Here is a 14,321-nt window from a genome sequence, read left to right on the forward strand (position 1 = left end):
TCTGCCCAACCTGTGCCAGGGCCTCCCCACCCTCCCAGGGAAGGAATTCCTTCCCAGAATCTCATCTAAACCTGCCCTCTGTCAGTTTAAAGGCATTGGAATGTTTTTTGTCTTGGCAGTGGTTTGTAGTGAGTGCAGTGGGACCTCTGCTCTCAGCTGTGAGAACTCAAATCAAACATTAAAATTTGGCAATTCCTATTTTATATCTGGCAGTATATATTTTACATTCTAAACTATGAATAGTTTATAGTATGGAACCACCCTTCAAGTTTTTTGAGGGTGCACTTTTAAGATGGCTCAGATCTAGAAACAAGAGTGAACTTGTGCTTCTGGGGGTTGTAGTGGTTTATTGTGTGATCTCAGGCAGCTTATGTTACATTCCCAATCCTGTGGGATGTAGTAATTCATATGGATCTTAAAATTTAGGTCATGTGTTCTGTACTGGTGCATAGTTTGAGCACTGTCTTAATGGGAGTGAGGGGAAGGAGGGCTCTGTTGGATATCAGGTGCTGCAGAGACAAAATGAATCCATCATTCCTAATGTGTTTTAAGGACATTCATGTTCAGATGAGTGGATGGATTGGGAAGAGGACAGTGGTGTGTTTTGGGGATGGCCAGCTGGAGACAGGCACTAAAAATTCCTGCTTCCCTCTGTTCCTCCTTGTATGTGGAATTCATGTTTTGTAATAAATAACTTCCAGAGCTGTATGTTCAGATTCTTGGACATCAAATATTCCTCAGTATTTTATTTATATGGGCTGTTCATCTTAACAGGTAAAGTGCACATTTGTCAGGGGGGTGACATTAATTTTGCCCTGGTTTGCCTTGTCCCAGCCTCAGATAAGGTAAAGAAGCTGCCCCATCCCTGGGAGTGTCCAAGGCCAAGTTGGAGCAACCTGGGCTAGTGGGAGGTGTCCCTGCCCATGACAAAGGGTGGGATGAGATGATCCTTAAGATCCCTTCCAACCCAAACCAGTCTGGGATTTGATGATCAGTGGCAGATTCTCTAGAGTGGAAATACTAAAAACTAAGAATGATGTTCCCAGTAGTTCCCTGGAAACATTATACAAGCATCCAACTTAAACTTCTTTCAGTTGGGATTCCCAAGATCTGCTTTTCTGTATTTTTGAGGGGCTGGAAACAAGAACTGATGCTGTTTTAGGGAGTGAGGAAGTGTATCTTGTTCCTGCCACACCTCATGCTCGCTGCCAACTCTCAATGCAATCAGGCTTAGGATTTTTAGCTTTGAAAAAAATGTAATTTCTTTTTAAAATAACCACACATCTTACATTGATTTACCTCATAACTGGATCTGCTTTGCAGAAAATGAGTGTAAAAATGACTGAAAGATTTCAGACCTTCCCCCCCCCCCCCCCATAATTCTGCTGTTTGGTACAATGTTTTTATTTTCTTTTGTTTGCAAAACTGCCTGAATTACCTCCAATGGCTCATCTGCCATGGATGCCAATAAAATATTTATGGTTGATGGGCTTCTGCATCTAAAATAAACACACAATATTTTTGTTCCCATTCTATAAAATTATATCCTATTAGATCTAATCGATAGAATGTTCCATTAAATATAATAAGGGCGAATTACTCCCCAGTTATTGTGTTCTGTTCTTTCAAAAAAAAAAAAAATGGAAACATCATTTTCCAGCAGCACATCTGTGACGATCCAGCTGATTCAGGAGTTGATGTGGGTACATTCCTGTGTCTGAGCAGGGGGAGGGTGGAGTTGTAGCAGTTCTCTGGTGACACTGAGGGGTCTTTGCCTGCTTTGCCCTCCCGTTCTCTGAACCCTCCAGTGAACAGAGTCTTTAACTGGGCTTAAATCACTGCCCAGTGGGGCTCTGGAGAGCTGAGGGGCTGGGAGGTGCTGTCATGGCCAAGGGAATGATGAGGTTTTCTCCCTGAGTTTTTTCCCCACAAGTTTTTCCCTCTGAGTTTTCCCCTCATGAGATTTTCCCCTCCACCAAGTTTTTCTCCCTGAGTTTTCCCCCTCCCCCTAGTTTCCCCCCCACCAAGTTTTTCCCCTCCACCAAGTTTTTCTCCCTGATTTCCCCCCCCCCCGAGTTTTCCCCCTGAGTTTTTCCCTCATGAGTTTTCCCCCCACCAAGTTTTTCTCTCTGAGTTTTTTCCCCTTGAGTTTTTACCCCTGAGTTTTTCCCTCATGAGTTTTTTCCCCCCACAAAGTTTTTCTCCCTGAGTTTTTCCCCCCAAGTTTTTACCCCTGAGTTTTTCCCTCACGAGTTTTTTCCCCCCACCAAGTTTTTCTCCCTGAGTTTTTCCCCCCGAGTTTTTCCCTCGTGAGTTTTCCCCCACTAAGTTTTTCTCCCCAGACTTTTTCACCCTGACTTATTCCCCCAAGTTTTTTCTCCCTGAGTTTTCTCCCCGAGTTTTTCCCTCATGAGTTTTTCTCCCCACCAAGTTTTTCCCCCCAAGTTTTTCCCCCTGAGTTTTTCCCTCATGAATTTTTCCCCCCACCAAGTTTTTCTCTCTGAGATTTTTCCCCCCTGAGTTTTCCCTCCAAGTTTTTCCCTCATGAGTTTTCCCCCCCACCAAGTTTTTCTCCCCGGACTTTTTCACCCCAACTTATTTCCCCAAGTTTTTTCTCCCTGAGTTTTCCCTACAAGTTTTTCCTCTGAGTTTTCCCTCCCGAATTTTTCCCCCCTGAATTTTTCCCCCCTGAGTTTTTCCCCCCTAAATTTTTCCACCCTGAATTTTTCTGCCCAGACTTTTTTCCCCCCAGACATTTTCTCCCACAACTTATTTCTCCAAGTTTTTTCCCCCACGAGTTTTCCCCCCTGAGTTTTACCCTGTGTTTCCCCCCCAGGTTTTTCCACCCCAAGTTTTTCCCCCCCAAGTTTTTTCCGTCTGACTTTCCTCCCACCCTGAGTCCTCCTCTTTCCCCCCACTGTGAGTTTTCCCCATGACTTTTTCCCCCCCTGAATTTTTGCTCCCTAACTTATTCCCACAACTTCCCCTCCCCAATTTTTTCCCAGGTTTTTGGCTTCCAAGTGATTCTAGGGAGGTGTTTATAGACAATTCTGTCAGTGTGGAACCAACCTCTTGACACCAAACACCATTTTTGCCCGTGGCTCCCGTGCCCTGGACACATCCCACAGACTTCCCACCGTGCCAGTGATGCCTTAAGATTCTTCTAGTTTTTTGTTTTTTCTGATTTTTATAAGCTTTTTAAGTAGTTAAGTAGTAAAAGTAGATTTTAGAAGCAGCAGCCCTTATTCCTTTACCCTTTAGCACAGTAGTTTACACATTCCTCAACCCCTACATACCCCATTCCATGCTCCCATGTCGATATTCCCTGAATTCCAGTAGAAAATGTTTAGTCTCTCTTTTTAAGAGTAGGCCTGTTGTTTAAGAACACTTGTGCCTTGGCCTAAACCAGAAAAGTACAGTCAAAAACCGGGTGACCGTGTACCTTTTGTGCTCTGAAGAAGATGAAGATGATGAAGAAAAGCCCCCAGCCCCAACTCAGAGGGGGTGGGATGGGAGTGGATCAGGGTGGGAGAACTTCGGGTTGGACAAGCAATCATCATCATCATGGCTGGGCTTCACGAACAAAGATTTGGGGAGGGCTCTACCCACGTTTGTTACAAACACGTTGGTGGCTAAAGAGGCCAATATGAGATAGACACGTCTGGCTGCAAAAGGCACAGCAGAAAGACTCCTTAGGTGGTAAATTCTGCAAGACACGATTCTTTCTGCGTTGTCTTTTCTCCTCAAGGGTGACCCTGCTGCGTTCTCAAAGGCATCAGCAGCGTTATAGATGGTGTGTCTGCAGACCTCCCAACTGGAGGCCAGAGTAGACCAGTTATGGTGATCAATATGGCCAAGGCTGAGATGTTGTTTCAGGGAGTCCTTGTGTCTTCTCTTCGGGGCTCCTCTCATGTGGCAGCCGGTGGCAAGTTCACCATAGAGCAGGATCTTAGGGAGGTGTTGGTCCTTCATCCTTGAGACGTGCCCTGCCCAGCACAGCTGTGTTCTCAGTAACATGGCCTCAATGCTTGTGACTGCTGCTTGTTCTAGAACAGATGTATTGGTCACATAATCTGACCAGTGGATGTTTAGGATTGTGTGGAGGCAGCATTGATGGAGCGTTCCAGGAGACACAGGTGGTGGTGGTAGATGACCCAAGATTCAGATCCATATAGGAGAGTAGACAGCACAATGGCTCTGTATTATAAATTGTAACACCTGTACCCGGCCAGCATGAGCATCTTGCAATCTTATGCCTGGGCACAAATTAAACCCTTTTCTTATCTCATCTCCAGTTAAATTGCTTTGGAGTTTTTTTCCTTCAGCTCCAGCGGGCAACACCAGACACCGGTGCCGTGGATCTGTTGCCTGCCTGCATAACCCCAACCTCTTTTTTTGTTCCAGAAATGTGTCTACTGTCGGAAGAGGATGAAGAAGGTGTCGGGTGCCTGCATCCAGTGCTCCTACGAGCACTGCTCCACCTCCTTCCACGTCACGTGCGCGCACGCGGCCGGAGTGCCCATGGAGCCGGACGACTGGCCCTACGTGGTGTCCATCACCTGCTTCAAACACAAAGCAGCAAACCAGAATGTAAGGATCTGGCTTGGGCTTTTGGGGTTTTTGGGTTGTTCTGGGGGGTTTAGGTTGCATAATCACAGAATCCCACAATGGACTGAGCTGGAAGGAACCCACAAGGATCATCAAGTCCAACTCCTGGCTCTGCACGGGACCATCCCCAGGAGTCACACCCTGTGCCCCCAGAGTGTCATCCAAACACTCCTGGAGCTCTGGCAGCCTTGATGCTGTGCCCACTGCTCTGGGGAGCCTGGTCAGTGCCCAACCACCCTCTGGGGGAAGCATTTTTTCCTGAGATCCAACCTAACCCTGCCCTGACACAACTCCAGGCCATTCCCTGGGTCCTGTCCCTGACCCCTCAGGGGCTGCCCCTCCTCTGCCCCTCACAAGGAAGTTGTAACTGCAGTGAGGTCTCCAAGAGTGTTTTTGGATGGTGGTTTTGTTTTGTTTTGTCAGGGGTTTTTTTGGTGGGTTTTTGGGTTGTTTTCTTTTTTGTCAGTTTGTTTGGGGGTTTTTTTGGGGTTTTTTTAGAATTGTTTCTCTGCACCTGTATTGGCTCAAGACTTATTACACTTTTCTGGCTAATGCAGAAAGATTATCCAGAAAGGCTGTACTGGGAATGGCTTTAATCTCAAAGGTAGTAGGTTTAGATGGGATATTGGGAAGGAATTCCTCTTCCCTGTGAGGGTGGGGAGGGGCTGGGATGGATTTCCCAGAGAAGCTGTGGCTGCCCCATCCCTGGAAGTGTCCAAGGCCAGGTTGGATAGGGCTTGGAGCAACCTGGGCTAGTGGAAGGTGTCCCTGCCCATGGCACGGGGTGGAACTGAAGGGGCTTTAAGGTCCCTTCCAACCCAAACCCTTCCATGGTGATTGTGTGATCCGAGGGGCTGGAGGAACCCGCTGCCTCTCGCTCCGTTATTGCTGAGGAACTGCTCTGCTGGAGAGGGACACAATTATCCAGAGACAGCAAACCCCCATCAGATACAGCTTTCCTGAGATCTTCTCTTCTGATGTTGCTGAAGATTGGTGTCCCTGCCCGTGGCAGGGGGTTGGAACTCCACAAGCTTTAAGTTCCCTCCCAACCCAAACCGTTCCACGGTTCTCTGATATTTTTGACGCAGCCGTTCCAATTTGCAGGTTGCAGATGTTTCCCTTTTCCCTCTCCCACAGATCCCATTCCGAAGGGAGGTGGCCCTGGGGCAGACTGTGATCACAAAGAACCGGAATGGGCTCTACTACCGGTGCAGAGTGATCGGCACAACCACGCAGACCTTCTACGAAGTCAACTTTGACGACGGTTCCTACAGCGACAACGTTTACCCCGAAAGCATCATTGTAAGCAGCTCTGTGGAGGCTGGGACTTTATAGATGAGTGCCAAGTGTGATTTGTGCCTTCCTCTCCTGTGCTTTGGGCTGGAACAGCAAAGTAAATTTTTAAAAAAATAAATAATTAAAATGGAAAAGTTAAGTCGCTGCTCGCTTAGAAAATCTCGTCCCGCTCTCCACTGCAGTTCTTGTTTCTGACATTATCTCATTTATTTTTTTTGGTTCCTTGACAAAGATGTGATTTTGCTGAATGCAGATGACTTCACAGAAAGTTGTGTTTGTTTTAAGTTTCATCCTCTTTATTTTGTGGTTGAATAATCTTATTTTTCAACTGACAAGTGTGATTCATGGGGGAAGCAGATTGTCTGTGAGCTCCTTCTGCTTCAGAATAGGGAGTTCACTTAACAGAGGGAATGTCTAGAAGAGGCTTATTTGTCAACTCATGCATTCCCTTCCTGATTGTGCCACTGATTCGCTGAGTTGCCCTGCTTGTTTTTGAGATACAGCAGATCTGGTGTTTTGGGATTTGTAATGAGAAATGTCCCAGAACTGGGTGCTGTCATTCCCGGTCTCTCACGCTGGTTTTGTTTGAGATGCCCACAATTAATCCCAAGGGCAGAAACTTATCTTCCACCTCATTATAGTGCTGTGTAGCAGCTTCCTCGAGCAGTGATTTGAACACCTCTCTGGTTCCTGAGCTTTGCTGGTGGTGTCTCTCTGACCTGTTTCCCTCTGTCTTCAGAGCAGGGACTGCATCCAAATGGGACCCCCTCTGGAGGGGGAGCTGGTTCAGCTGCAGTGGACGGATGGGATCATCTATAAAGCCAAGTTTATTGCAGCCCAGATCAGTCAGATTTACCAGGTGAGTGTGGCAGAGGGCCCCCATGGCCACGTGTCTGATGGTTCCTGGCACTGTGCAGCTCCCTGGTGTTGAACACTTGGTCAGGAAGGAGAATTTGCCTCCTGAAATTAATCCTGCTGGGAGGGTAAAGAGAAACAGGGTGTTGAACAGCATCAGAGTGAAGTTTTTCTGTGGGAGAATGTGGATGTAGGGATAGACACATGTCTAGACTGGACTTGCTTTTGAAATGTAAACCAAATTTGCCTTTTTCCTTATAGATCAGCCTAAAAGTACTTGAAGTACTCTGATGGCTGGAGCTGAGCTCCTCATCTGTAGTTCCACATGAATCAGTATCTACATAATTAGAATAACTTTCCTCAACACTTTAGGATCATTAATGTTCAAAAAGACTTTTAAGATCATCAAGTCCAACCATCAAAGCAGTACCAGCACTTTGAGAGGAGAGGGAGGGATATAAAGGGTCAGGAGAATGAGGAATAATCCTCTGCTTATGGGAAGGTGCTTTGTGGAGCAGCAGCAGCAGCAGCAGTTGGAAATTCCTGCTGCTGCTGTGTGAGGAATTGGAAACCTTCACTCCCACCTTCTCTGGTTTTAAGGTGTGTGGTAGTTTGGTCAAACCATATCAGGTAAAACAGCAGTGAGGGTTTTTTTGGTCTTTGAGTTTGTTCCACATTCAGAATTTTGTTTGGGAGAGGTTGTAATGGTCAGTAAAGGAAGCTTTAACCTGGTACATTGGGTCAGTGTTTCAGCACAGAAGGCTTTAAAAAATGCAGGGCATTCATTTAATAAAATAATTCTTAAATGGTACCAAAAGTTGAAAATGATACTTTGAAAAATATACTTTGCAAAATACATGCTGGAAAAGTATATTTTGAAGAACACATGCTGGAATTAGCAAATAATTGTGATTTTGAAGAGATTAATGCCTCTGGACAAAAGACAATAGAAGTCCTGTAGCTTGAATGTGTTCGAAACAGAATTCTGGTTTCTGTCCTTTCACAGAATTCCAGACTGGTTTGGGTTGGAAGGGACCTTAAGGCCCATCCAGTTCCACCCCCTGCCATGGTCAGGGACACCTTCCACTAGCCCAGGTTGCTCCAAGCCCTATCGAACCTGGCCTTGGACACTTCCAGGGATCCAGGGGCAGCCACAAATTCCCTGGGCAAGACTTTGCACAGAGTGTTTTGTGTCTGGAAGAGCCCAATAACCCCTGTGGGGCTCTCAGTGGCTGTAACTCCCTCAGAGCTGTGATCTGAGGTGCCCCTGGTTATGAATAAGGACAACACAGAGCTCCATAAAGCTGTATAGTTTTCCATGCTTTCCAGTTGAATCACAACAAAGGAAATTCTCCTGGTTTTCTCCTTTGGAATGGGCTGTTCCATGGATAGTGCCAGGTGACAGGAAAATATGCACAAAAAGCCTGTGGTTTTCCAATCCTGCAGTTACCTGTGAGCAGAGCTCTTCTCCATGGGGAGAACAGCTGGGATAGTTTTCCACACTGCTTCCCTCTGCACACACTGTGCAGCAGGATTCCATTTAAAACCACAAAATCAGTTTTGCTATGAAAGAAGTGTGTTCCTGGGAAGACAGCAGAAATTAGCTTTGCATTTTAAACTTGATTTATTTTGCAGTAGCTTCCCAGTTCCCGTCTCCAGCCTGCTAAGATTGGATGTGTATATTTTTTAAAAATTGAGCTCAAATGACTGTCCTGGATCTTGTAACCTGTGGGTCCAACCCATGGGTTGCTCCACCAAGGGTCTAACCCATAGCAGTGATTTGGAACTTAAATAATCAGGGTCCAACCACTCTGACAGGTAAAATGACCCTGCCCTCAGTTCCAAATCCGGCCTTTCTCCTACAAGTTGAGCTCATGACATGGAAGAGGCAGACAGGGATCTGCTGGTGTCTTGGCTCTTACACCTTGTAATTCCTGTTCCCTTCTGACTCTGTTCTGTAGTGGGGCTCTGCAAAACCAGGGGCTAAGTGGGATATAATATAGGGAATAATAAGTGGAAATAAATGGGAATAAATAAAGTAGCATCTTAAACCCTCCCCAGAAGGGCTCACTTTCCAAGGCCTGAGCTCCCTCCTGCACAATTATCCCAGCTCCTGGATGCTGCTCCATGATGGAAATGCTGGACCTGGGTAAGGAATGAGCTGCTGGAGCTGGACAGAGCAGGAGGAAGATTTGGGAGCACAGATGCTTTATTCCTTCTGAATTTGTCCAGGCTGAACCTGACACCCCTATTAAACTCTGATCTGTGTCCTTCTGCTTTATCCAGAAAACTGTATTAAAGCCTCAAGCAAAGGAAATAAGAATCTCTTTAAAAACTTTTAATAGTTTTAACATTTTGCTGTGCACGTTCCCATGAATAAACGTTCCTGGAACATCTGATGCATAATTCATGATATAATCAGTGCTTAGCAAAAAGGGTTGATGGGGAGGAGTTTTTTGTACCTGGCTGACTGTTTCTGCTGGTTGAAATACAAATGTGCTTTAGTAGCTGGAATTGTTTCCTTGTGACCTGTGAAAATGCTTTGTTTAAGATGAAAGAAGTTCTTATTACCATATTGGCCTGAATACAGGGCTGCTTTTATTAGGAGTGAAAAGCTGCTGGGTTTTTTTTTTCAGGATTTGAGTCAAAAATCAGGAGGAATATGTAGTGGGAGGGGGGAACAGAGGTGCTGGGCCAGCTGGGGGTGCAGATATTTTGGGATCCATGGGAGCCCTTGGGCTGGATAAGACAGAGGTGCCTGAACAGCACTGAAAACAGCACTTTCTGGGTTCAGCATCCTTAGCAGAGCTTAGGAATGCTCATTCCAGAGCAATCCTGCAGTGCTAAGAACGAGATCATCCATGGGATCTGGCCCCTGATTGCTTCCTTGGTGTTCCCTGGAGGGACAGGCTGGGAATGGACCATTCAAGGGCTAGTTGTGATTTCATCTTCTGCCTCTCTGCAGGTCGAGTTTGAAGATGGTTCTCAGCTAATGGTGAAGCGTGGAGATATTTATACCTTGGAGGAAGAGCTTCCCAAGAGAGTGAAGTCTCGCCTGGTAGGTACCAAAATAGCAACACTAAACCAGCTGTACTTGCAGAACCCCTTCACATCATCTTCATGTGTTTTTTAGACATTAAGTGAATGCAGCCTCCAGTTTCTGTGGCTGTAAAACCACTTGTCATTCCCCCAAATGCATGAAGCAGAAGGAATCCTTGCTGGGAGTGCTTGAGAAGCACAGAAATGATTTTTCCCTTGCACGTGTTGGGATCGGATTTTTATTTCCTCTGGTTAAAAGATTATGTTCAGATCATTTTACACCAGATGAGTTTAGTTATATTGGAGTCATTTTGTCCTGATGAGAGGTGGATTTGGCTACAGCTCAGTGCTTTCTGGAGAACTGATTATCAACCTGGGACCAAACCCCCTTTTCTCACCAAATGGGAGATTTAGAACATAGCTCTTACCTATAAATCTCTTAATCTACAAGATCAGGCTGTCTTTAAGTGCATACAGTGGAATTACTGGGCCTAGAAGAGATGAGGGATTTATTTCATAGCTTTTTTTTGGTTCCAGACTTGCTGGGTGTTTTCAAACCTGGTGCTTTAACCTTTAAAGCTGTTTCATTTAAACAAATGATGAGACTGGAGAATATACAGTTTTCTCCTTCGTTCTAAACGTCTGCCTGGCAGGCACTGCAGGACAGGGACAGGTCCAGAGCCAACCTGTGACAAGGTGCTGGGCTCCTTTTTGTCTCTTTTAAGAGACAAAAGGAGGATGATTCAGCCTCTCCTTGAGAATAACCTGCCCAGTTAAACCAGTCAGAAACAGCCCAGGGACAGGCAGTTCTGGGGAGGGACCGAGCACAAGTTGGAGGAAATTTTTGTTCCCTTTTCCATGAAATCTTCAGGGGTTTTAGCCTAAAAATCCCACGTGTAAAATGCTTTCTGTGATACAGCCCCAATGGCTTCTCCCTCTCGTTTGAGGGTGTTTATCTCTGTGAGACCTCGTGGCCTAAATTTTAGAGGTTTATAATAATTTACCTCGTTACCCTTGAAGGATTTCTGGTGGCAAAGAAGCACCACAGCAGTAATTTCTAAGACATACACAATATTCCAGTCTATTTAAGCTTGTTTAATAATAAAGACAACATATTGGAGCCCTGAAATCCAGGATTTTGGAAAGAATCATATTATGTGCAGTGGAGACTTTATAACAGTTCCAGAGGAAGGAATGCAGCTGGAAAGGGAATAAAGGGAATAGAAAGCTTCAAGTCTGGTTGAAAGCTAAAGCTTTTCTCCTGTATTTCTGCTGCCAGAGCTTCAGCCTGTTCTCTGTGGAGGGGATGCTGTAGAGCAGGAGGACAAAGGGAGCCATGGGAGAGAATTTCTACCAAGGAATCCCAGAATCCCAGAAAGGAAAAGGTTGGAAGGGACCACAGTGGTGCCACCTGGTCCCACCTGATCTCATTTGAGTGGAAGCAAATGAAATGCACCTCAGTTGAGTGTGAGAGCAGGAAGAGGAGAAGGAATTGTTTGTGCAGTGATCCCCAAATGCTTCTTGTGGGTCTTTTTTTTAAAGGCAATTAGGGAAGCCCCAATTTCTTTTGTGTCTGCTGATGGGAGAAGAGGCAGAGGAGGAGTAGGTATAAAGAGAGAATTGGCAAGGAAGTGAAAAGATATTCTGAAGCAGAAAAAAAAAAAGGCAGCTTGAGGGTTTCTCCTTCCAGTTTGGTTCCAGAAGCCGAGAATTTTGAATTCCAGCCGGGTGCTTTGCATGCTTTGAAGTTCATGTTCTCCAGGAATGCTCTGAACCAGGTTGTTCCCTGCTGTCCTGTTCCACAGGTGTGCTCCATGATTCCCTCCCTGTTTTCCTGCTGTGCCTCTAATGGTTGTGTTTCGTGTCCCCTGCAGTCCCTCAGCACTGGGGCCCCTCAGGAAGATGTATTTTCGGGAGACGAAGTGAGACCGGCCAAGCGTCCCCGGCTGGGGAATTCCAGAAATCCTGAAGAATATGGACAGAACCCAGATTACTTGGCCTTTATGGAGAGCCTGTTGCAGACACAGTACCAGCCTGGGACTCAGAGCAACATGTTTTAACCAGGATTAATTAAAAAAAAAATAAAATCTTAAATTAACCCTTTTTTGAGTTCGTGGAAAAAAAGAAATAAATGGGAAACTGTGGAATGGAAGACCAGCCCTGTGCAATAGTTTGCTGTGAATTTCTTTCATCTCCTCTTGGTTTGGACTGCAGGAAAACCCTGTCTGGCTCCACGCTACCTCGACCTTGCCAGGTGTTGCTGACCAAGAGAGTGGGGAGCTTGGAAAAAAAAAAAAACCCTTCAGACAGCATTTCCCACGGAGACTTTGGAAGAGTTTCTACAGATGGAGTTTTGTGACTGGTTCTTTTTTCTTTTTTTTTTTTTTTTAATGAGGCTTGGAAAGGGTTAAAATTTCACACACACACACACACACACAAAAAAAAGACTTTTTCAAACCTGTCAAACTTTTGTCTTTCAAGGTGCTATTACATTGACTACTGAAGCAGCCTTTGGAATCGTGTTTTCTGTACATAGACGTCACCTTTGTGAAGTTTTCTATGAATGAGCATTATTAAAAAAAAAAAAAAAAAGAAAAACCGTGAGCAAAAACAGGAAAACAAAAAGTTTCCACAAAGCATTTTTCTAGATGATGGCTTTAAAAAACAGAAAAGAAATGAAATCCTCTTCTCTTCCCCCCCTCCTCCTCCTCCCCTCCAAATGAATCGTGACTGATGTTACACTGGGGAGAGGGAGCTCGAGAACAGATGTCCTGGAACGTTCTGGGTTCTTTTTTTGTTGTTTTGTTTTTTTTTTTTGTAAAGAAACACTATCTTCTTTGTAAGCTGGGGAAGATGGGGAAAGAAATGTTTCACAGCTGGGATGTTTCTTACCTTGAGCACTCTTAAAGCCCTGGCACAGACGTGGCCATCGCTGCCATGTCACCGGGAGGGCACTTAGGGCAGAAATGGCCAGGTTTGGGTCGTTCTTGTCACCTTCCTTCCCCCATCTTTGCCATCACAGTTGCTTTCTAGATGGAGATCAGCATGGCTTTCAGTTCCAAGATGCCACTCTGTTTTTGGCAAGTGTTCTGTTGCTGCTTGTGTTAGTTCCTTCCGAGCCATCCCCTTCCTGCTGCAGCCGAGAGCTCCGAGGGCTGCTCCGGCCCTCTGGTAGGCACTTCTCCCTTAGGAACCTTCTCCTTTCCTTTGTCTCCTTATTTTTATTTTTTAATTATTATTATTATTGTTTTTTGGGGGTTTTTTTTGAGTTGTGCTCCTTTACAGTGTGAGAATCATTCCATGACAGAAGCCTGGGAGGCGTTTGTATGTTTTTTTCTTTGATCCTATTAAAGAAGAAATTCCCCAACCGCCTTTGATTGTCGTGACATCCTTTCCTTAAGTAAAGACTGAGCCTTTTGAGTTACTCCCGGGGAAGAGGAATGCGAGCCCTGCATTTGACTGGACTCAGTTCCCTGAGGATTGAAGGAGCATTAAAGGCAAAACCAAACCCTAAAGTATTGAGTGGGCAGCTCCCACTTGGACGCTTGGGAATCCCCTCCGGTCGAAGAGCTGTCGTGGAGCAGCGTTTTGGGAAAGAGCCTGATCCAAACTGAAGTCACTGGAAAGTCTTCCACGTTCTTTGGAGGACCTCAATCAAGTCAGAGGGAGAGAACAAGGCAGTGCTAGGACAGAGCTGGAGAGGGATGGGGTGGAGGTGGGCGAGGGCAGTCGGACCCTCCCCTCCCTGCCCGGAATGCTGCACTGCAATCTTTTCCACTTAATTCCCTGAAATTACTGGATGGAGAGAGAGAGAGACAATATTCTTGGGGTTTCATTATTATTTTTTTAAGCCCCTTTGCAAGGTGGCCGTTCTTCTGGGGAGAGAGGCTTTTTAAGCAACGCTCTGGCTGGATCTTGAAGGGAATAAGTGGGAAGGATTTGTGGGCTGGCAGATGGTAGATTAGCATCTTAAGAGACTCCGTGGGTATTAAACTGTCCTAGTGAAAGAGTGGAGATAGAATAAAGCAATTTAATTTTTTTTCTTTTTTCTTTTTTTTAAACTTTGGTTTTGTTCTCCCTTGAGAATTGGAGTTCCCAGCCCTCCCTTCCTGCCTCTGCTACGGGTTATTTTCTGTGTGTGCGTGGCCACGCGTGCGTGTTTGTAAGACCTTGGAAAAACAGGGTTGTGTTTTGGTTTTTTGGGGGTTTTTTTTTTGGTTTTTTGGTTTTTTTTTTTTTAATTTCTCAGTTTTTGACGTTTTCAGTAGATGTCTCCACCAATAAAACCAAACTGAGACTAATAAAAGTTTCAAAAAATTGGCAAGGTTCTTCCAAGCCTCGGTTGTTCCTCCTCCGGAGCTGTCTCCTGTCGGTTAAAATATGATTTAATAGAAAACTTGCCTGTATAAAAGACTTAAGAATGTTGCCAGGCTACGAGAGAAATATTTAAAACAATTGAAAGAGAAATTTAACCAGCAGAGGATTTTCTTTTTTGGAGGTGGGAGGGGAAGGGTGGGATGGGA

At 45.3% G+C, this 14,321-nt stretch overlaps 1 protein-coding gene across 2 annotated transcripts in view; it reads left to right on the forward strand.

Moving 5' to 3' along the window:
* KDM4B (lysine demethylase 4B) overlaps nt 1–14,119 on the forward strand; it is an 83,100-nt gene extending 68,981 nt beyond the window's left edge. For both annotated transcript variants that reach the window (XM_027666564.1, XM_027666565.1), the window contains 5 exons: nt 4,405–4,590; nt 5,746–5,910; nt 6,644–6,763; nt 9,725–9,817; nt 11,673–14,119. In XM_027666564.1, the coding sequence (XP_027522365.1) occupies nt 4,405–4,590; nt 5,746–5,910; nt 6,644–6,763; nt 9,725–9,817; nt 11,673–11,858 (750 nt within the window). In that variant the 3' untranslated portion in view covers nt 11,859–14,119. The remainder of the gene's footprint in view (nt 1–4,404; nt 4,591–5,745; nt 5,911–6,643; nt 6,764–9,724; nt 9,818–11,672) is intronic.
* Nucleotides 14,120–14,321: the final 202 nt, after the last annotated feature.

This window comes from Corapipo altera, unplaced genomic scaffold, assembly GCF_003945725.1.
Source record: "Corapipo altera isolate COAL_440 unplaced genomic scaffold, ASM394572v1 193, whole genome shotgun sequence".
NCBI lineage: Eukaryota > Metazoa > Chordata > Aves > Passeriformes > Pipridae > Corapipo > Corapipo altera.